This window comes from Ursus arctos, unplaced genomic scaffold, assembly GCF_023065955.2.
Source record: "Ursus arctos isolate Adak ecotype North America unplaced genomic scaffold, UrsArc2.0 scaffold_29, whole genome shotgun sequence".
NCBI classification, from domain to species: domain Eukaryota; kingdom Metazoa; phylum Chordata; class Mammalia; order Carnivora; family Ursidae; genus Ursus; species Ursus arctos.
This window is the reverse complement of record NW_026622974.1, coordinates 7,769,733-7,793,177: the sequence shown is the minus strand read 5'-3', so window position 1 is coordinate 7,793,177 and position 23,445 is coordinate 7,769,733. Positions and strand designations below refer to the sequence as shown.

Here is a 23,445-nt window from a genome sequence, read left to right as displayed (position 1 = left end):
CTGGATAGTATCTTATCTAGTCTGAAAATAGAACAGTATCATTTGCATGCGTTTGACTCTGAAATATGTTCTTACCCATTATTCCATTTTATTACTCTGCACCCCCGGACGTGTTAAAGTGGGGTGGGCGGAGGTGGTTAACTATTACTTCTGTTTGACACATTAGGGAACTAAGACCAAGTGCTTACGTGACTTTACTAAAATTGCTCAGCTGGTTAGATGTGCCTGACTGGCGTACGTGACTTCCAGACCCGTTTTCCATCAGAGCAGCAGTTCTGAGCGCTATCCAGGGAACTTGCTTGAAGTGCAGATCCTTAGACCCCACCTCAGACTTACTGAATCAGAAATGTTGGCACTGGTGCCCTCAAACCAGCCCTCCAGGCGGTTCCGATGTGCCTCAGGCTGGAAAGTCAGTCCCCACGGGGTGCTGTTTGCACCTGCTACAAGCTCTCCTCATACCTTCATATGCAACGGATTCTTCTTAACCCATCATGGTTGTTTCTAGAATGGCCATAAAGTGTGGACTCAGGAAGCTGACCCCCTTAAAGCTGGGGCCACTCAGGCAGCTTGAAACATTTTCTTTTATTCAACATCCAGAGCCAGCACGTTGTGGAGACTGTACCGACTGGGGAGGGGAATCCCAGGTTTCCTTTGACTTGATCTCTCTTGGAACTTTCTTGCCCCAAATAGTTTTATCTCCTTAGGAACTGTGGGAAGAAAGTATGTCTAAAACTACTTCTTTAAAACTTTCTTCTACTAGCTCCTGTCAGTTTGTTAATATAATAATTTTATACATGAGTAGTATATAAAATATGTTTTAGACTTAAAAAGATCTGAGGAAGAGCTTTGGACAACTCTTCCTCTCCACACACACACACACACACACACACACACACTTACTCACAATACTGGACACACAGAAGGTACCGACTAAATATTTATTGAATTTATAAAGACCTATTTTTAGAATCAGAGGAGAAGGAAAGCAAGTGCCGTGAAGCCCGCTGCAAGGAGGAATCTGTCCTCTCACGTACGCCGTTAAAGAGTACTATTGTGTCTGATGAAAAATAAGTATCTGATTTTAATATAAATGACATGCAGGTTTCATCCCATATATTTTATTTGCAGTAGAAACGAGAGTTTCTATAACTTAGTTCTGCATTCATTATCGGCTCATTCGTTCACGTTTGTCGAGCTCCCACGATGGGCCGGCCAGGCACGCTTCCAGGCATCAGTGTGAACATGGCGAATGCGGGCCTGCCCACGTGGAGCTTACGGTCGATGGCAAAGACGGTCGATTAAACAAGGGACTGACAATGAAGCGTGGTGAGTGCTGTCACAAGACACACGAGCTACATTCGGAGCACAGAGCAGGGTAACAGAACCACGTGGGGATGGGTTGGGGCCGGGAGGAATGCAGAAAAACCAGAATGGTCACACAGGAGGCTGGAGGCTGTGGTCTTTGGAGGCCTGTTCAAAGCAAGGCTGATAAAAACTGCCCCAAACCGCGCTGAGGCCAGAAAGGGAGGTCTGAGTAGAGAAGGTGCTTCTGTGATCTGGCTGATGTCAGCAGGCAGGTCACGGCCTTGGCTTCTGAGAAAGGATGGAGATGACGGTGAAGGTCAAGAAGATCGCGCCAGCCGTGCCTCCGATCAGCAGGCCCAGGATGCCGCCGTGCACCTGCATGGCCTGGCAGCGCTCCCCGGTGTAGAAGAAGGCATGACTGGAGACACACCTGGGGGGACAGGACACAGGGGGAGTGCGGGAGGCACCCAAGCCTCGAGTGCTTTGCAGCGACAAGCGCCGACAGCCACAGCGGCGGGGACACGGACTCAGTGGCCCCGCGTGCCTGGCCTGGTGCCAAGGGCTTTATAGGGGTCAGTTCAATCTTGGAACAGCCCGAGGAGGGGGTGGTTATTACCAGGCCATTCTCATACCCTCATTTTGCAGAGAGGTTAAATCACCTGCTCATGGTTACCCAGTTAGTGTTTCACACTTGAAGTCTAATCCCTGGAAGCCTGTCTCCAGACCGGGTGCCCTTGGCCATCACATGTGAGGCTCAGGAAGAAGGTGTGGGGCATTTAAAGAATGTGTGGCCCACACCGGTTCAGACTGTAAGTTACAAGGGAAATTCTCCAGATGGAGTCTGACCACGAGCATTAGCTGGAGCTCGGGAACTTCTAGACGGTATCAATTAAAATGTTGTTGTAGTGTGAGGATCGTGCCACCTGGCTCCCAGGCCGCCCTGAAATTTGCAAGATCATGAGCTGCGTTTGGTGCACAGATGCACAGAGGCCACACCTTGGGCTTGCTGGTTTGTGTTTTAATGTCATCTGGTGGAGACATCAACTAATCTCAGACCCAAGGCATGGAGGGTGATGTTTCTTCGCTTCTAGGGTAGCAATTCTAGTCTTTGTTTCAAACAACATTCTCATCGCAAGGTCTAACCACAGAGCTGAATATGACAATCAGACGTCACTGACTCCTTTTACTCATTCTAGAATTATTTTACCTTCCTCATCTCTAGCCTAGACATCGGCTTCTTAAAAATCAGTGTGTAGTAGGGGTGCCTGGGTGGCTCAGTCAGTTAAGCGACTGCCTTCAGGTCAGGTCATGATCCCAGGGTCCTGGGATCCAGCCCCACATCAGGCTCCCTGCTCAGTGGGGGAGTCTGCTTCTCCCTCTCCCTCTGCCCCTCCCCCTGCTGTGCATGTGTTCTCTCTCTCTTTTTCTGTCAAATAAATAAATAAAATCTTTAGAAAAAATCAGTGCATAATAAAAAGTGCGTTCCATTTTTCTCTGGCCTAGTCCCCTCCAAACACAGTTTAATGATATTCTCAAACATGCCCTTAGAGGAGCTTATCCCGCAAGCTGCTGGTTCATGTAAGAGGAATGATTTGGTTGAGTAGGGGGTGATACACACATGGGAATCGCTGGCCTTCCTTACTCTAAGGGTGAGGCCAGTTGGGGCACATATGGAAATCTGGCATCCAAGGCCCCATCGGCTGAGAGGTGAAGACCCACGGCTGTGGAGCCCTCAAGAAACAAAGAGGGCGTTCTCTGATAAAAAGAACCAGCGCTCTTTGGAAAAGTGGTTTATTCCTGGGCTGGGATGGGGAAAGTAAAAGATAAGCCTGGAGTATCCTGTGATGCCAGAAAGGAAGACTGTGTTCACGAAACAGTGAATGGGTGCTGAAAGGGCACAGGAGCCAATCTGGAAGAGCTCCCAAAGGCCAACGCCGGGACGCCATGAGCAACAAAGGCAAGACTAGCATTATGGAACTACGGCCCAGAGAAGAAAGTAAACGGTTATGTGCCCTTCGTCATATAAATAAAGAATTGCATGAATCAATGAATGGGGAGGAGTGGACCGTTATTCTTTACAGAAGAATTTCACTTACTGAACATGGAGGGAGTAGGGGAGATGGAAAATCACCCCCGGAATATTTCAGGACAATTGTGGCAACAGGTCCACCAATGGACGATGACATTAGTGGGTGAGGATTCGAGAAATAACAGGATGCCTGCATGGTTTCTCCCAAGACATGTCTCAATCGCAGAGTGAGGAATGGATACCCCGTGGCCTGGTGATCAAGGTTACAATCACCAGTCATAACTCCTCAGGCATCACATGCCCCTCACATGACACACGAAGAGGGGCGTACCTCACCTTTGCTCTTCTTGCCAGAAATGTATGATCTCAATAGAACCATGAGAAAACATTAGACACACCCAAATGGAGGAACAATTTACAAAATAGCTGACCAGGACTCTTCGAAAGTGTCAAGGTAGTGAAAGAGGAGGGGAAAGACTGAGAGGTTGTCCAGGGTGAAGGAGGCCAAGGAGATGTGAAACTGAATATAACGAGGGGCCCTGAATTGGATCCCGGAACAAAAAAAGGACATTGGTGAAAAGACTGCAGAGATCTGAATGCGGTCTGTAGTTTAGCAAATGTTACTGTGAATTGCATTTAGTTGCATTAATGTTCATTTCTTGGCTTTGCTAATTGTGCTACGGTTGTGTTAAGATGTTCACATTCAGGAACGAGAAGCTCTGCAGTGTTTTTGCAAGTGCACCTGTAAATCTAAAATCATTTCAACATAAAAGCTTAAAAATCAAGAAACAAAGTGGTGATTGAAAAGGACTCAGAAGAAACGTAGCTCTTTTGAGCCAAGCAGGCTAGTTGCTCCCTCTGCCATTATTCTGCCAATTGAAACTGATGCTTCCGTCATCACGTATATGCTTTCATGAAATATTTTATGCAAACAACAAACATTCTAAAAAGAAATATTAAATCTAGCAAACTGTGCAGACAGACAGACCTGATGCAAGTCTCAGCTCTGGTATTTGCCATCTGGGAAATGTTAGACAAATTATTTAGCCTCTCTAAGCTTCAACTTCCTTATGCACCAAATGGGGAGGAAGAGGGTCCTTATGTCACAGGACGGCCATGAGGAATCATTTAGATCATGCATGTGTACTGCTCAGGAGAGCACTTGACACAATGCCAATAGTCACAAAAATCAGATATTACTGTTATTGAAAACGTCTGGATTATTTGTGAGCGCTGCAGTGGAGTTCAAAATCCCAACAACATTCAAGATATTGTTGACCACATCCCAGAGGTGGGTGAGGGATGAAAGCCAAGAGCTGGGAGATTTGGGACCCCTCTGCCCTGGCAGGACCCCGCCTTTGCCCTGATAGCATAAGCCTTGAATCAGAGCACAGCTTTGTGGAGTCAAGGACAGCCACGTCCAGGTGACCCTCTGATGCCGTCATCGCCCTTACCTGAAGGCAGTGTCTTTTACCAGGTTAAGCAAATGTTTGGCTCTCCTCTGCTGACCCACCACCCGCCTCCCCCGGGCCACAGAGCCTACCTGCAGCTCGCCATCCCCTTCACGTTCACACAGATGCCTTCGTTTTGGCAAGGGTTCGGGTCACACGGATCTCGGAAGTACTGTGGCCAGTTGTGGTCTTCCAGAGGGCCTGTGTTCTCCACTGACCGCTTCTGTCGGCCGGGCTGCCCCTGGTCCAGGCTGCTGGGGAGCGCCTTCTCTAACAAGACCTTTCCCGAACCTTCTTCTGAGGCCTGCTGCTCCTGGTCCTGGAGAATGAGGCCTTGGGGGATCAGCCTTGTGTCTCGAGTTGGAATTTCAGTCTGGTTAAGGTAGGTGATATCTTGAGGAAATAGACAAAGGGCGGTGAAGAAGTTAACTTTCTGGCTACAATTAACCTCCCCTTCTGGAGAAAGTTCCCTGGGCCACCTCCTTCCCTCCCCGACGCCACCTCTAGCGACATGGAAAGGTGGTTTGAATCCAGCTGATTCTCATGCTAGCTGTTTTATTTTCAAAGTGATCCAATCACATTTTTATTTATTTAACTTGAAAAAAAGAAGCACGAAGCTAGCATGGATAGACTGATCAAAACTAAACTGAAGTCGGCAAACTGTCCTATTTGATAAGTAATCAAAAAAGATCACACCAGAGTTTTAGTTGCTCCCAAGGACAGTTAAACTAAAGATGTGAGTCCTTGAACAACGGCTCTCCTAGAGCACACCTTTTTTTTTTTTTGAAACTGGTCCTCAAAAAGAAAGAAAAAAAAAAAATCCCCATCCTCCATGAGCTACTCAAAACTTAGTGCGAAATCAGTAGAAACCCCAGAGCAGAGGATGAGTTATTCAGCAAGATCCGCGAAAGTACCTTCAAAGTCCACGAAAAGTATAAGGTCGTCATTTTTAAGGAAGCTCCTCCTTTTTAGCATTTGGTGGGAGATGACACTACTCCAGCCCCAGTCGATGCTTCTGAAACAATCACAGTCCTTATCGTAGGTTCCCACAACGGATGGCCTGTCCCAGATGACGGAGTCATTTATGGCTGCAAAGTTATAGGTAACAGAACATCACATTACCTCTTTATACTTCACTCTCCAAAAGATTTTTAATGAGCAGATAGAACTTTGTAAGAAAAAAAATATGTGGGAAAAAAATCAGATTATTTACACTTTCCAGGAGAACTAAAACTCGGAATTGGGAAGGGGGAGGGGCAGGAACCAGAGCGCTGAACAGTCAAATTGTCCATTATTGAGTCACTTCCTCAGTGAAGATGGAGGGACAGGGAGAGCCTCTTCCTTTTAAGACTTAAGGCTTTTCACGTGAAAAATAAAAAAGTGTGCCCATTGCTTTTTGATGCGAGTTTATTTCATTAACATACCGATGGTCACTGATATCTTAGGAGTCAGTGCATTAATTCTGCACAGAGGCTCGCAAATCCTGAGTATTTGATAAATGACAAGCGATATCTGTCTTCTCATTTAGACTGCATTCAATGAAGTAGGAACTGCTTGGCTTACAGTCTAGGTACCTGGCACTGAGTTTGGCACAGTGCAAGCCCTTAAAAAAATGCTGGATCAGTGAATTCGGAAAAGAGAAGGGAGATACGAGGACACTGAAAAATGTGACTTAATATTCCAACATGACTCTGTTGCTGATATGCCCAAGGAGGAAATGTGAGAGGAACGTTAATCTCTTGTATACAGATGGGAATCACATCCCCTGGCCCTTTCGAGTTGAGGGGCAGAGAATAGGGCACCTACCCAAAGAGGTGTGGGACTTCGAGGTAGTGAACACCATGCTCGAGGACATTCTATTCCTGGCGTCAGGTTCCTGGTCGAGGATGGTCATGATCGCCTGTCTGTTTTCCACTGGCCACTCCAGGATAGCATCATTCTCCCCACTGCACAGGTGAAAAGTAAGTCCTAGGTAGCCAGAGTTACTGTAGCTGAATCTGCCGTTAGGGTATAAGGACAACCCAAAACCGTATCCCTCTGAATTGTAGAATCTAGGGCTCTGGAGCTTCTCCCCTGGAACTGTGTTCTGAAGGACCTGAGAGAAATTCCGTATGGTCCAAACGCCTGCAGGGCATGGGGTTTCCGTCAGAGTGATATCATCCAGGTAAATTCCCCCATTCGAGTTCTGGGGGTCACCTTTTGTGCCCTGGAATAGGTAGCGAAACTTCTTTTCTTCTCTGAGCGTCACATGGGCAATTTTCCAATTTTGGTCCGAATCTCCTGAACACAGAGAAGAATGTTGGTGACAACTGTGGCCAACGTTTATTAGGCAAGTCCTATGAACCTAGTAGCATGCCAAGGGCTTTAAAGATTGTATTTATTTATTTATTTATTTATTTATTTATTTATTTGAGAGAAAGAGACAGAGAGAGATAGAGAGCAGGGGGAGGAGCAGAGGGAGGGAGACAAGCACGCTTTGTGCTGAGTAAGACCCTGAGATCATGCCCTGAGCTGAAATCAAGAGTCAGACGCTTGGGGCGCCTGGGTGGCTCAGTCGTTAAGCGTCTGCCTTCGGCTCAGGGCGTGATCTCGGGGTTCTGGGATCGAGCCCCACATCAGGCTCCTCTGCTATGAGCCTGCTTCTTCCTCTCCCACTCCCCCTGCTTGTGTTCCCTCTCTCACTGGCTGTCTCTATCTCTGTCAAATAAATAAAATCTTTAAAAAAAAAAAAAAAAAGAGTCAGACGCTTAACTGACTGAGCCACCCAGGTGCCCCACATGCCGAGTGCTTTACATGAATTATCTAATTTAATTTAATTTAATTTAATTTAATTTAATTTAATCCTCACAATATCCCTCTGAGATAGGTACTGTTATAAACTGGTAAGGAACTTTTCCAAAGTCACATACCTTCTGAGGGAAAATAGCTATAAAAAGGTACCTTATGGTTTATTTCTATTCATATTCAAATCTTAATCAGAATTTGTTTTCCATTATTATTCAATTCTGTAGGTCCCGTGTTTCCCCCTGGGTTTCATGGTATAAATGCACCCCATCCCCTAATGTTTGTGCCGAATACCCAAGTCATAGGCTGAACCATAAAAATAGTCATTTTGTAAGCTCAGAGTCAAATCATGGCAATTTTATATGGTCCAACCTATGACTTGGTGCCGGAGAGAGATATGGTCTGTTCCGCAGTAAATGTTCTCATAGAGGCTACGCTGGATCTTCCCCTACACGAGACTGACTCACCTACCAACACTCAATTTTTTCTCTTCATATTATTTGAAATCCCACCAAGTAGGGGATCCATCCTTTTTTTAAAAAACAAATAATACACAAAGAGTTACCACTATCCAGACAGATATTCACATTCTAGTGAAAATTAGGTCTCCTTGCTTTTTTCCTGAGACTGAGCTGGAAATGAGAATTTTGAACAAAGAGCTGAAGTAAGAAGTTGAGAAGGCTGTCCTCGAACATGGGGTCCTGTGCTGCACAGCATAAGAAACCAGAAACGAGCTTGAGGGTCTAAGGAGAGGAAACCTCCAGGCCAGAGAAATGCATAATTCGCTAAAGATGTGCCCCTACTTTGATATTCTGACAGGGCGTGCCTTAGCACTGAGCTCAGAAAGGAAAAGAAAAATGCTACCTCCCAAGTGGGGATCATGTTGGCTAAAATGAATTCAAACAGATGAATGTCATGGAAGTTTAGTCTGAAATGCAATTGGCCAGAGGACTTTGGAAGTATTTTTCCTCTTTCTGTATGTTATAATCAGAAATCTATATACAGAGCTCTGCTCTCCCAAGACTGAAGAGTACCTTTATCTCCCTTTGTTCTCAGTCATTCTCTCTAAGGACGACTTCGAGGGACAGGTCTAGCAATGTTCTGTTTTCTGGAGCGGAGTCGGTTATGGCCTGTGTTGTTAGGTTACCTGCACTCAGAGGAGAGGGGCGGGGAAGGTCCACCGACCACGTCTGTAACCTATGAACTGATGTAAGTGCCATCTCCTGGGGACGGGAAAGCAGTCGTGTGGGGGACACAAGGATCTGAGATGTCATGGGTGTCAGGATGTCTGGAACAGGGACAGACGTACACGATTTTTGCTATTTACTTAACAGGGTGAAACCGTCTTCATACGGATTGTCACCTTGAGATTGCAACGTGGGAACGTGGTGCTGGAAGGAAGACCCGAGGGTCCATTACCACGTAGGCAGAGACTCCTCTGCGAAGTCTTTAAGAATGTCTCCTTTCCTTGCTTCCACAGAGCTGCTGAACCAGGCAGACAATAAATAGTCCTAAGATTGTTGGAGACACCAATCTCATCCTTGTTTGTTCTGATTTGTCATCTCCAAGGGGATCCTAGCTTCAGTAGAAGCAGAAACGTGCGTGGACATACACAGATCTGTGTGCAAGTATTTTGCAGTTAAGATTGCATAGATTTTGTTTATCTATCTATATTTACATATCCATATGTATATATACGGAGAGAGGAAGACATATTTGGTAGGTAAGTATTTTGGTTAAAAGAGACATCTTGCCAAAGTGAAGAGGTATGCAAAACGAGCCATAAACAACTCTTAATAATAGAGAACAAACTGACGGTTGACAGAGGGAGGTGGGCGGGGGATGGGCCAGATGGGTGATGGGCACTAAGGAGGACCCTTGTTGTGATGAGCACTGGGTGTTGTGTATCAGTGAAGAATCACTGAATTCTACTCCAGAAACCAATATTGCACTGCATGGTAACTACGAAATTGAAACTAAAAAATAAATAAATAAAATAAAAACCTGGAAAAATATAAATAAATAAGTAAAATTTCATGTATTTAAAATTTAAAAAAAGTTCTAACTCTCTTAAGTTGAATACCACGCAACCATTAAATGATATTCAACTAATATTTTAGAAAAGTTTCAATGACAAGTCAGTATCAGAATGAGCTACTTTAAAAATCCATTCTTTTTGCACTTCCAGGAAATTGTGAACAGAGACACACTTTGAATTCCATGGAGCTCAAAGCACAGCAGCGTAAGGAAGTAAGTTAAGTTTGAGCAGGTGGTTTGGTTGATTCTATGCTTACGAGGATGACATTTTCAGCTTTATATAGAAGTGAGCCGTAATAGAGCCCATCAATATTACGGAGACTCTAATTCGTTTTCTCATTAAATGTGTACGATCCGTGGTAACATAGCGAATTCCCAACTCTTTGGGAGCACCTAGCTGTCATCCCTCCATTTGATAAAGATGCTCTGTATATTTCAGCCGGAAAAGTGAACCCCCCGAAACCATTATCTGTAGCATTCCCAGGTCGCCCGCAGAGGGCGTGGGTAGAGGTGATTCAGGCCCCTGTTCTAAGGGGCCAGCTCTAAGGAAGTTTCCACACTTCCAGAACAGCAGCTTCTTCTAGAAGTACTCTTATGATTCTTCCTCTATCGAGACTCATTTTAACTGGGAAATTCTTTGTTGAATAGAAAAAGGAATGTTGTCTTTCCTTTTTTGGTTGTGAATGAACCACCACCACCACAAAAGATGGTAAAAACTTAGCTTTATAAACCTGGATCTCCATTTACACCCAGATTACCCTCAAATCCCGCTACCTCCCTTCGTATTTTAAGGTTTTCGTGCTGACCCTTTATAGAAACACATAAAATTATCTTTAGGAATATGGAAATGCCGATAATGAAGTTAATACATGCACACGTCCTATTTCCCTCCAACTTCACAAGCAGGCTTCACGTTAGTTCAGTGTATTAAACACGGTATTCATTCAGTTTTTTGAAACAGGTGCAGAAGCACCTGTCAACTACTGAACTATTCTCCCTAGCAGCGTCAGCTCCCGCTTCCCTTTATTTCCAGCTCTACCCCAGATCACTCATTTTCTCTGCCCTGGCTGTCTCCAGAGCTATAGTGAAATTCGGATTTCTATGCTCTGATTGGCCTCTTATGAAAGTATATTTCAGCCTCACCTAAATTCTCGATGTGGTTTCTGACTTCTGAGGGCTTCAAATATTCATGGAGGGCTTAAAATGTACCAGATGTTATGCTGGGCTCTTACAGGAGGAGGAGTGGGGTGGAGGAAAAGGGAGGAAGAAGAGGAAAAAGAGGAGGAAGAAGAGAAAAAGGAACAAAGAGAGGAGAGGAAGGGAACAAAAAAAAGGGGGGGGGAAGGAGAAGAAGGAGCGGGATCCCAGATGTAAGCCAAATCAGCTCCTGCACGAGTGTCTCCAGGTACCTTGGAAGGTCTGCAGCTTGACCAGCTTGCGAACGTTGCCCGTGCTGTCATCCCTCTTGACCCAGATGACGAGTCGATCTGAAGGACTTCCTGTCATTTTATAGAAAAACTGCAGGCACTGCTGCTTCCTCTTTGGGTAGAGAATCCGAGACTCCAGCAGGGCTGCCTCCTCTGCCACCCCCGAGCTGGTGCTGAAGTGCATGAAGTAGCCGGCACCTGCGGGGAGAGCAGCCCAATGACCCGTCTCCAGCGGCCCACACGCAGGGAGCCCTGTGCTCCCGCCAAGTGAAGCAGTGAGCAGCAGCCATTACCCGGGCAACAAAAGCCAGAACTCTCCCGGGGAAAATGAAAAGAGGGTGGTGTGTCTTCTTTCTGCCTCCATGGACAGACTCCTTGGCGAAAGCCCCAGCTCTCCGCGGCCTCTGTCCCCAAGCTCGTGAGACGTATTCCTCTGATGTGAGGACACACAGGCTTCAAGCAACGTTTGTTGGAATTTAGTGTCTTTGAGATGAATACTATTTTTCTCATTGGCTTTCTTGTTTAGAGATCCATTCTAAGGAAAAAGCTGATCCCCTGGTTGTAAAGCAGACTACGGGATTCCAGCATTTAGGAATTGGAATTTAAATTTGCACAATGATAAAGGTTTGGTCTCACCTGTTTCTAGCCTATAACTGGGTGTATTATCAGTACCCAAGAGTCATCTTTACTGTGTCATAAGAAGGGCCATTCAAGGCATATTAAGGAACTAGTTGAGGATTTCTCCTGAATGTAAAGAAAGCTTTAAAAAGACACTGAAGGGGCGCCTGGGTGGCACAGCGGTTGAGCGGCTGCCTTCGGCTCAGGGCGTGATCCCGGCGTTATGGGATCGAGCCCCACATCAGGCTCCTCCGCTATGAGCCTGCTTCTTCCTCTCCCACTCCCCCTGCTTGTGTTCCCTCTCTCGCTGGCTGTCTCTCTCTCTGTCAAATAAATAAATAAAATCTTTAAAAAAATAAAAAATAAAAAAAATAAAAAGACACTGAAAAGGAGGGTGAAAAGTGTCTAGGTTTGTAACCAAGCTGAGGTTTGCTCAACTCCTATATCTCGGAACTCTCTCCCCCCAAATTAGCAGGCAGCTAAAGGAATATGTCATTTGGAAAATCGGCACATCACAGTGAAGCACAAAGAATAATTCTCGCATGTAAAGAAGTCCTTTAAACTGTACTCCAGAGCTCAGCTTCTTACCAAAGTATCCACTCAAAATAGCTCACAAAGTAAAGACGAAGGGAGCATCCAGTGTGGTTCTAGGCACGTTGGCAATATGGCTCTCCGCTTCATCCTGCGTCATATGCGGGGCGTTTACCTCCCACGATGGCAGCAAGCATCAGTGTTTGAATAGGCATTCCACAAAGCCTTAAAAATATCTAATGGCTTTAATATTATATCAGGAAAAGTTATATGTTCTTGCATGTTATTCTCAGTACTTGAACTTACTAGCCTGAGCTCTCGGCATTGTGAATTACTGAGTGCTTGGGTTCAATAAAACAAGAGCTCACAGGGCTAAGAAGTTCTCCAGATGGTCCTTGCTGAGGAATTCCACCCCCGTGTGCTCAGGGGTAGGAAAGGGAAGTCTAATAACCCAGGCTTGGGAGTCCAGAGACCTGAATTCTTGCCCAGGTGCTGCCACTATATCGAAGGCATCCATTCATCTCTCCTGGTTTCAAATGGGAGGTGGCTTCTATCCCAAGGGATCCTTTGAGCTCATTGAGTCTACACAACTACCTAACACCACTGGTGCCCTCTAGAGGAGGGAACGCACCACCATTAACTGACTCCTGTGGAAGAAGCACAATGGCTGCTCAAGTTAACCTGGCAAAACTTTTCTAGATATTTCTTCTGGGGTGTGGTCCTTTCCTTTCCTATTAAGGTGCTGGAACGCTGTTCTAACATGTTTCCCTCATGTGACGTCACTCTTCTGTTCAGCTGGAAATGGGATAGTAGCCCAGCAAGCCCAGAGGAGAGATTGGATGAGATACTATGACAGAAATTCAGAGGGAACTTGGGACTTAGATCACTCTTTGCATGCTTGAGATTATGTGTTTGATAATACAATGGGTGACAGAGACTTTCACCCTTGGCCAAGGTCGGAGAAGAGCTGCAATTATTTGTCACCTCTGACCCCAGTGGCCTGGAATCTGGGTGACAAGCTGGGTCCCTTCTGTGAGGGAAATCCAACCAACTCCCATAGGCAGGGACTGAGGGACTTTGTAACAGTCTAGTCTTTAGAAACTGATTATAATCTATAGGGCCAAGATTATTTCTGAGAAGGGCACAACATAAAAGGATGCTAAAACAGAAATAAAAAAATAAGTGGAACCTCTGAACAGAAAGGGAAGATGGGGGAAAAATGGGGGGGGGGAAGCTTCTGGTCTGTAGTGGGAAGCCCTCTATGCATTAGCTCCTTCCATCCTCACTGGTAAGTATACAATATCCTGGAACGCTCAGAGAGGCTTATGAACGCAAAGACTTCAAAAATGACACCAACAAAAACAACTCTCTGTGGTTAGAATTAGCAAGTGGTGGAGCCAGTTTTCCACTCCACGTCGGTCTGATCGTATGGCTTTTTCGGTATGCAAACCGCGCGTAAGAACTATCTGAGGCCATGCCGTTCAATATGGCGCCCAGCGTACGTGGCTACTGAGCACTTGAATGGTGGCCAGTCCAAACTGAGATGTGTCATAAGGGTAAACTACATACTAGATTTCAAATACCCAGTGCAAAACGTATGGAGTAGCTCATTAATAACTTTACTATCGATTACATGTCAAATGCTAATATTTTGATTATATCAGGTTAAATAAAACCATCGTTAAAAAGAATGTCTCTTGTTTCTTTTTTATGTGGCTCCTAGAAAATTTCACATTATGTATGTGGCTTGCATTATAGTTCTATTGGAGGGCACTGCTCTAGTGTCGTGACCTTTATTTACAAAATCATGTCTTATCAACCATATGTCTGTATTAGTTTTGTCATCCCTTAAATGCATCTTTCTTTGGCATACCCGGAACCTGCATACTTTTTATAGAGTTAATAATTAAGATATGAGAAATGTTCTTTGTCCCTGTGCGGATTTCCAAGTTTGATAACTAACATTGCAACTGAGGCAAAACCTGCAGGCTGCCATTTCCTCATTGGACCCGGTGAACCAGCTCAGTGTGGTGACTTTCTGCTTTCACTCACCCGTGCATTGTCCCACCAGGGTGTGATCCACTTGTCCAGACTGAGTGCTGTCCTCATGGACCCAGTCGGCATCATCTCTGGTACCCTGAATCATCCCACAGATGTTTGTCTTCTCAAAGGCACAGTGGTCCAAAAGCGTGTGAGTTGTGGCTGCAAATGATATTTTTGTCCCCTGGTTAAAAATTTAAGTCATCTTATTTCACGTACCCAATGTCCTAAGCTAAAAAGACCTCATTGTTTAGATACAGCACGTGTTCTTGATTTTTGTCAAATGCAAATCCTGTCGTCACCTGTTACACCTTATAACAGCCAGCACTGATGTGGCCCTACCCACCTCACAGAGTCAAATGAGAAGAAGGCCTGTCGTCATGCTTTGCTGTAAATGTCAGCCAAGGACTCCTTTAGACCAAGAAGGCGGTACCTAGTAGATCTTTGTAGTTAGTGGGTCTTCTGTACGTACATATTGAACGGAATTCCGAAGTGTTGTCCCTGAAGACTAATAGGGTCATTTTAGAAAACATCCCATCTCTTGGGGCGCCTGGGTGGCACAGCGGTTAAGCGTCTGCCTTTGGCTCAGGGCGTGATCCCAGCGTTGTGGGATCAAGCCCCACATCAGGCTCCTCCGCTATGAGCCTGCTTCCTCTCCCACTCCCCCTGCTTGTGTTCCCTCTCTCGTTGGCTGTCTCTATCTCTGTCAAATAAATAAAAAATCTTTAAAAAAAAAAAAAAAAAGAAAACATCCCATCTCGGAGCACTAGATGACCCTAGAACAACTAACCTGGGTAAAGAACATTGCAGAATAAAAGATACTTTCAAGCCCATCTCCCAGCCTGAAGCTGAAGAAGTTGGACAATTACAGCTCTTACATCATCTGTCCGATACTTTTACTTGCTAAAACACAACCACATAGTTAATTTTCATAACCATCCTGTAACGAGGTGGGTGTTACACTTTTTTCTACTCTAGAGATAAACTAAGGTTATGCAGTTTGTCCAGTTTCCTTAACTAGAACCGGAAGGAATAGTGAAGGGAAATGTACAGGAAACTGAAAGGCTGGGGGAAACTCTGTTAAGGTTTGTTTACTTATTTCTCAGACCCAGCGGTACTCACTGCAGTTGTACATTCGGTTCAGCCTCTCCAGATCAGTGGCACTGAAATCCAGACGCTGCCCGATGATGGTGTTAAACTCCGGGATCTTGGCCGTGATGGTAGGAGCACTGTCATTCTTATTAAATGAGAAAGGCTCATAGTGCATCAAAGACTCATAGTCATAGGGCGTGTTGAGGTCTGTGATGAAGGTGTCATCATAGGTGTTAAAGTTGTGCTCGTAACCTATCAGAGAGAGAATCCACAGGTTCGTTCAGTTATATTATTTTGTCTGTCCTGCCTCCTTTGCCTAGATAGTTAAGCAGAGACCCAGTGACAAAAAAATAAATAAAAAATAAAAAGGATGAATGGTTTTTTTAAATATATATACATATTGAGCATGTTTTATAATTAGCATGATGTACATAAAATTAACACATATTATTAATTAATAGTAACAATATAATGATGTTAATAAATTATATAATACTATATACACTTATAAAAATTAAAAATACACTTAAAAATAAATATAAAAAGACATCCTGTAATTAAAAGATAAATTTTACATACAAATTATTAAATATATGTATATATTTCAATCAAAGATTCATTTTACAAATAAATGAATAAACAAACAAATGTGTGTGTATGTATAAGGGTTTAAGGAGAAGATAAAATATCAAAGTGGAGGTAGGTATTCCAAATGGCAGGGAAGGAATTTTTGAATTCAGGAAAATAGGATCAATACGTCCTGTTAATAGGCGAGTACCTCATCCACCAGCCAGCTCTTTCATGGGTTAGGAAAAGGAAATCCCAGGGGCATAAGGAAAGGTAAGCAGCTGTGAGGAAAGGGACATCCTGTCAATCAAGGCTCACATCTTTTTCCAGAAATAGCCTCATGAAGAGAAAATTAAAATAGGAAGAAGAAAATCAACTTTCCTTTCAAAATAGAAAAGGAAAATATTTTTATGAGATTAGCACAAGATAATATATGCCGCAATGTGGAATGCTGAAATGAGAAACCAAGCAGATATTCTTTTAATCCATTAGCCATCAGAAATTTACTGTTCCAGTTGCAATAATAAGAAGTTCACAGATTTTTTATTTCCTTCTTAGGCTGTGACAGGAAAACTGAATGAGAATGCTCATGACTCCCCCATCATGGCTTCCCATCTTCATCTTCTTCTCCTTTTCTAGCTTCCCGTCCAGTTGTTTTTAACAATTAGAGGGAAGAACATGTCACCACCTTGCAGAGACACCAACGCAGGTGCATTTAGGGTTGAAGATGAGCCTCATAACGTGGGCCAGCAGGTGCTGGAGGGAGTCTCTAAATGCTTTTGGAAAAGCCAACGAACTCCGTTGATCAAAACTTCGACTATAAAATGAGAATACCAGTGTTTCATCTTCCCAAATCATGGGATTTTCTGGAGACTGAACCTGAAAGGGATCAAAGCATTTTCAAAGGTGGTGCAGGACTGTAATAAGTGACCCAAACAAGGAAGAGAGAAGTAACTCCTTCTAGAGCATTTGGTCCTAGGTTGTCCTTCCCTAAGGGATAGATCTATAAAGAATATCCAGCCAGTGCGAGGACTGGGGGCTTGGTCTGGGCTCTCCTGGTGACTCCTGGTGAAATCTTAAGAACAACACATTCAAATTCACTGCATAGGTTTTCCCTAACTTTCACTAAAATCATCAGGTTAGAATAGGTCATTTTATTCTTTATTATTCAAATATTTTTATCAGTAGGCTTTACCAAATACAAATTTTAAAAAATTTTATGCAACACATTTTTGCTGTGCCTACTGTCTACCTACTGGGAGCTGTGCTCGGTGGTGGTGGCTCCAGGCAGAGAATAGGACAGGCAAGGTCCTGCCTTCAGGGAACTCTCGAAGCTGAGAGCCTTGAAGAGGAAGTGATATTGTAAACCAGAGGCCAGTTGGCAAATCTTTTGTGTAAGGAGTCAGATAGAAAATATTTTTGACTTTGCAAGTCGTGTGGTCTCTGTCCCACTACTCCACTCTGTCGCCGTAGCACAAAAGCAGCCATAGAAAATATGTAAATAAACGGGCATGGCTGTGTTCCCACGAAACTCTATTTACAAAAGCAAGTGAGTATGGCCCACAGGCTGCTGTCTGCAGACTCCTGCTAGACCCCAGAAATTGAGGTCTTTCCTTGGTCGAAGAGAACAGATCCAGAAAACACAATTCTCGCTTAAGAGATGGAGATGTATTTGCGGAGAGAACGAGGTTGTCAGTGCTGTATCATCCCAGGTGGAAGGGTAAGGTTGTCATCAACTGAAGACAAGATGCAATAAAAGTTGGAAATTACCCTGAGCAATAATCCCGCCCTGGCTTACCCTCTTATTGACTGGACATCTCATTTGAGAACAGTTCTCCCGAGATAACAGGCAATTTAGATACATGAAATTATACCTGATGAGAAATACAGTAGGAGATAAGCAACGTGTGTGGAATAACTCAGGCTCAACCAAGAACTAAGCAAGTCTGAAAATTACCTGGGCAAATGGGTTGGCTCCCTCTGAGAAAGGGAACGTCATTTGGCTGAAAATCATTTTAAAAGCACTTAATCATTGTGTTCTTCAAGACTTAAAAATGTGAAGATTCTCTACATCCTTATTTAATGCTCAGCAGAACCTAGTTTATGTCCAGGAAGGTAAGAAATCCAAGTCTCTAGGCGAATACAGACAAAGTCTAATGGTGCCCTGAGTCATTCAAGTGGAGATTAGGTCCTTTGACCAATGACCCCACTATCCTTCCCCTTCTACATGGACCCAGTTATAACACAATTATATCCAGGAGACAAACACATTAAATTTAATCTGCTATTTCATATCTGGGTGAATACTCGCTAGTACTTTACTAGATTGGACTGGGAGGCAAAGAAGAATATTACTTGACCTCTAGTTCAGCGGTTGGGTGGTAGGTTGGGTGGAAGTGTGTGTGGGGATACAATCCTGGTCATATTAGGTTTTTACAAACTACACAGTTTTCTTCCTTTCCCACTATCTCACATTCATAGACAGAATATGAGGTAGTGGGAGGGATCCAGATCGAGAAACCCCTTAGGTAATTTTGATAGGATCACCCATCCCTAACCCTACCTCATGGGAGAACCATTGATTCACCTTACTTCAAAATGAGCTAATTCTGGCAGAAGTCCTTTGGAGACTTGTATTTAATTTTAAAGTATGACAAGATCTTACAAGTCCCTAAAAGTGAAATTATTATAGATGCTCTGCCATGTTTGAAGGCATATATGAAATTGGCATCTAAATAGAACAGATAATTACAAGGCAATTATTTACTTTGTGAAAGCCACATATAGCAATAGATAAGGCATTTTAATATATTAAGGTTTTATTAATCTCTTGCTGCCAAAAAGAATGATTTTCTACTTCCTGAACTAATTCCTAATTAAAAACTAGGTGTTCTCAGAAATGCAGTATTGACTTTTTTTCTAGCACATTAGGAAACTGTTCAATAAAAGTGTTTTACTCTCTCTCTCTCAAATAATAAAATCTTTAAAAATAAATAAATAAAAGGATGGGGGCGCCTGGGTGGCTCAGTCAGTTAAGCGTCTGCCTTCAGCTCAGGTCATGGTCTCAGGGTTGGTCTCCCAAGGCGTTGGGCTCCCTGCTCAGTGGGGAACTTGCTTCTCCCTCTGCCCCTCCCCCTGCTTGTGCTCTCTCTCTCTCTCTTTCAAATAAATAAAATCTTTCAAAAAGAAGTGTTTTAGTATACTCAAAGCACTCTACTTAGTTGTCTCCAACAATTAGGAAAGGTGGTGTCCAAGGAAGTCTAAAGAAACTAAAGAACATAAGAAATTGTTAGAATAACACACCTGCATAACAATAAGTAAAATAAGACCACGTTATCCTTTGCATAACGTGGCTGGAGGCAGAAGGAGAGAGGTACTTGGAAAGGAGGAAGGAGGAAGACAGGAGGAAGAAAGGCCAGTAAATTTCAATTAACTAGAACTCAGACTATCAACCAGAATTAACACAATTGGGGCAACAATTTCAGATGAAAGAATTCATTTTTGTTGTGGTTTTAGTTTGTTTTTAAACACCCATCACTGATTTGGTAAAGCACCACAAAGGTTCTTGTGTCCATATTAGGATCATCGTACGCTCAACTAAGCTTCATGCAGAGTCCTAGTCCTACATGTGATCTCACACCCAGAAAAATGACTATGACATCCTCAGAGAATGTCAGGTGACTACGGCAGGAAAATAGATAGCTTTTTATTTATTTGACAGAGATAGAGACAGCCAGCGAGAGAGGGAACACAAGCAGGGGAGTGGGAGAAGAAGAAGCAGGCTCATAGCAGAGGAACCTGATGTGGGGCTCGATCCCGTAACGCCGGGATCACGCCCTGAGCCGAAGGCAGATGGAAAATAGATAGCTTTTTAGATAGATTTTCAACAAACACACTGAAACAAAGCAAAGCTTCTGATTAACTTTCAGTTAATACTGAGTTAGCCAACATGTACCGTTCCCTAAGGCCCTTATCTGGGGTCTGTTATGCTCAGATGAGCAGAGCCCACAGGAAAGGCCAACAAATTGTACCCTTTTCCTATTCGGTAGTCCCAGCTGAAGCTTCTATCCACACACAGATGTGGCCCAGACATGCCAGGGTTGGTCCCAGCAAGTGATAAAGATAATAGCAAATCCCACCCGAGTACCTTGGGTTTCTACACACCTGGAAGAATTTCATCCCACCAGATGTTCACATAGTCATCTCGGTCAGTTCTTGACTGCTCATGGTAAAATCCCAAAGCATGGAGGATCTCATGCTCAATGATGGCCTTATAATCACACCCCTGGCCAATGGAAAGGTTCTGTCCCACGTGTTGATCGCCAACCTCAGACCAGCACCTTTAAAGAAGAGAAGGAAGTTTTCTCCTGAAGAACTCTCAAGTGGCTGTAATTCATGGGGTTCCAGAACACAAATCTGAAGGAAGTTAGGTTTGATTAAAAAAAGAAATTATCAATAGCATTCTCATAAGCTAATAGTTCAAAATAGGGGACTGGTTAAATGAGCAACGTTTCCTGGAGGGAATAATAAGCCGGCTTTCAAAGGGGTGGTCCATTATGGAAGTAATAATATACTCAGAGGCCAATCAATCCTAATAATGCACCAAGTAGAAGGATGTAAAAATTGGGCATTCTTTCTCACCTTCACAAACCCAGAGGGCATTCCAGAGAATAACACTATTGATTTTGTACCAGAATATTAAGTTGTCTCTGGGTGGTGGCTATGGTTGATTTACATTTTCTGCTTTATACTGAAATGAATTTCCAAATTTCCTATAACGAGCAGGTGTAAGTTTTATGATCATGAAAAAGAACCTCCTTAAAGAAGCAAGTCCATTCCTTGGGCTGTCAGCCGGTGTGCAGCATTACGGAAGCACAGAGCTGGCCGCCTACCATTTTGGAAAAGCTCCAGGCAAGAAGGACCCATAACTTCCCACAGAAAACAGTAGACTCAGGAACTGCTGGCAGGTTCTCCAAATTCCTCATGGTGTAGCCTCTTGCCTCTTTATTTCCCAACTATTTTTTTGTCTTTCTTCATAAATCCAACTTTCTACCTCTATTAAGTAAATTTGAAGCTTTCCACAAATTGTTTCCTTATCTGCTTTACGTTGTAGGAGAGCGTCTCTACTTTAACCAGTGTTCCACAGAATCCGAGATTTGCCCATACTTTTAAATGTGACCGATGGATTCCAAGTTCTTTGATGACAATCACATTGTCTTACCTGCCATTGTTTTCCCGGAGATTGCTAATATCATATGCCTACAAATGCTAATGGCTTTGATTTCTACTCAAAGGCAGGTCTTAATTATCTTCTAATAACATTTTAAAGTGTAATTTACATACTATGAAATTCATCAATTTTAAGAGCACACGTGCAGTCACGGTGGATGGTGGCTTCACTTCCACGCTCATCTGGCCCAGGTTGGTTGCCATAAGTACCATGGGAAAAAAACCACTTCTTTCTTGATATATCCTTTATTTCTCCCAGGAAATAAATAACTACAAACGACCTCTAGAACTTTTCAAAGAGGTCCAGCCAACAGAGCACCGTAATTAAAACCAGGACCATAAAAAAAGGTTTATAATTTATACTTTAATAGACCTGACTTAAAAAAAAAGTACTATAATTTAAAACATGACCTAAACCCAGGAAAAGAATTGAAATAAATCTCCCTAGGCCCAGAGTTATCTAAACAACTCATTCTCCATCTAGACCATTAAAAATCTTACGGAATTTAAAAACTCACAAGGAAAGATTTGATTTCGCTTTTAGTTTCTCTCCAGCTTCTTCTTTCGAAAGACATGTATCCCTTTTGTAAACAAAAGGGTGCGTGATTACACACTCTGTAAAATTTCATCCTTACCCGTCAAACTTCTGAAATATGATATATGAGCTTTCTCCTTCATAGGGCTTGAAATCCACACAGGACTTGAGGCGGAACATTTCAAAGGCATAAAGAATGGCTCCTTTGGCATTCAGCGCTGCAGAAATCAGTGAAAACATCAATGAGCATTTCTTAGATCTTAGATAATAGACATAACATAGTTTAGAGACGATCTTGCCACCACATGAAATCCACAGAGGTCCGTGACATATTTTTTGGTAGGAACCAGAGTCCTACTGGTCGTGTATATAAACATGAAGTGCGAACTTTAAACGCATAACGTAAACATACCTACAAAATAAGAACACGCTCATGTACGCACAGCTGAACAAAATGATAAACTAACTTCCTCGTTTCCTCTCTCCCCCTCCCCCATTCAAGCGGAGATCCGGAGCGCGCTGTCTCAGCAGAGTCACGTTGCAGAGCAGAAGACAGTAGGGACTGCAAGCCATTTCTGTCTCCTGTGTGAGTAAAGCACCTGGAGAGAAGCAGGGAGAAGACTTTACACCAGTCTAAAAAGATACCCCCTCTTGCTGGAGGAAGAGAGCAGAGTTTAGAGAGCTGTATGGGTTTTGAAAGCATAAGGAGCATGGATGGTATGTTACCCGGCTTCCCTGCAAGACCCTGGGGAGATGGCAAGACTACACAGGTAGCATTGAAACAGCCTTCGAAAAGATTTTTACAACTCAAACTTGGACTCAAAGCCGCAGAAGTCTAATGGGCCCAAAGAGGCCAGAACAGTAGATGCTCGCCTGTAGGTTAGGACCAGGGACCAAAGATCAAATGCCTTTTCTTTCACCTAACATGCACACACCCTGTCATCGCATGAGACAAGCATGCGGTGGGAGGAAAGATACTCCAGAGGAACAGAGATTATATTTTACTTTGTGTGTGTGTGTGTGTGTGTGTGTGTGTGTGTTTTCCTCCCATCAACTCACGGAAGGTAGAGCTCTAAGCTAAAAATTAAGCTAGGTTATATAAAGTGAAATTGTATTTCTTGTACATTTGATTTTGTGCATTCTTTCAAAGAGTTTATAATTCTTGGCAGTTTACCAAGTACTTACTTAATGTTTTCCTGGCCCTCATTTCATTTAATAAATTACCAGGTTGGAGATTCCACAGTTCAGAAGTCATAAAATTATATTAAGTTCATTAAATAAATAATCAATGGAATCATCAGTCAATTACTTGTGGAAACAACACAGATAACAAGCGTATGCATTAAGCCTACTTAGATTTTTATGAAATTTTACGTACTCTTAGTGGCATCTATAATATGAATATTTGTACCCAAGATGGATTGGTTGTCACAAAAGTGCAAGAAAAAAGACCAGAGACAATGTAACTGGGGCAAAATGTTTGCAAAATCATATCTGACAAAAGACTTGTATCTAAAATATATAAAGAATTCCTACAACTCAAAGGAGAAGAGACGAATAACTAATTTTTTTAAGTGGGCAAACTATTTAAACAGATATTCCACAAAAGAAGACATACAAATGACCAATAAGTAAACAAAACAGAAAGTAAAACAATAATAAACTAAGACCACAATTAAATAACACTATATGTCCACCAGTACGGCTAAAATTAAAAGGAATAACAACAACGAATTTTGGCAAGGATGTAGAGTAAAGGAACTTTCACTCATTGTTCATGGAAGATTGTAAAATGGTACA

General features: G+C 43.2%; 1 protein-coding gene across 1 annotated transcript in view; it reads right to left on the bottom strand.

Moving 5' to 3' along the window:
* Nucleotides 1-931: 931 nt before the first annotated feature.
* The window catches only part of MEP1A (meprin A subunit alpha), a 33,979-nt gene continuing 11,465 nt past the window's right edge, over nucleotides 932-23,445 (bottom strand). Inside the window, exons 6-14 of the mRNA XM_044387073.2 lie at nucleotides 21,746-21,863; nucleotides 20,046-20,221; nucleotides 15,345-15,566; nucleotides 14,235-14,384; nucleotides 11,016-11,231; nucleotides 6,592-7,065; nucleotides 5,700-5,873; nucleotides 4,878-5,178; nucleotides 932-1,735 (exon numbers count right to left, since the gene is read on the bottom strand). Of these exons, the coding sequence (XP_044243008.1) occupies nucleotides 1,579-1,735; nucleotides 4,878-5,178; nucleotides 5,700-5,873; nucleotides 6,592-7,065; nucleotides 11,016-11,231; nucleotides 14,235-14,384; nucleotides 15,345-15,566; nucleotides 20,046-20,221; nucleotides 21,746-21,863 (1,988 nt within the window). The 3' untranslated portion in view covers nucleotides 932-1,578. The remainder of the gene's footprint in view (nucleotides 1,736-4,877; nucleotides 5,179-5,699; nucleotides 5,874-6,591; nucleotides 7,066-11,015; nucleotides 11,232-14,234; nucleotides 14,385-15,344; nucleotides 15,567-20,045; nucleotides 20,222-21,745; nucleotides 21,864-23,445) is intronic.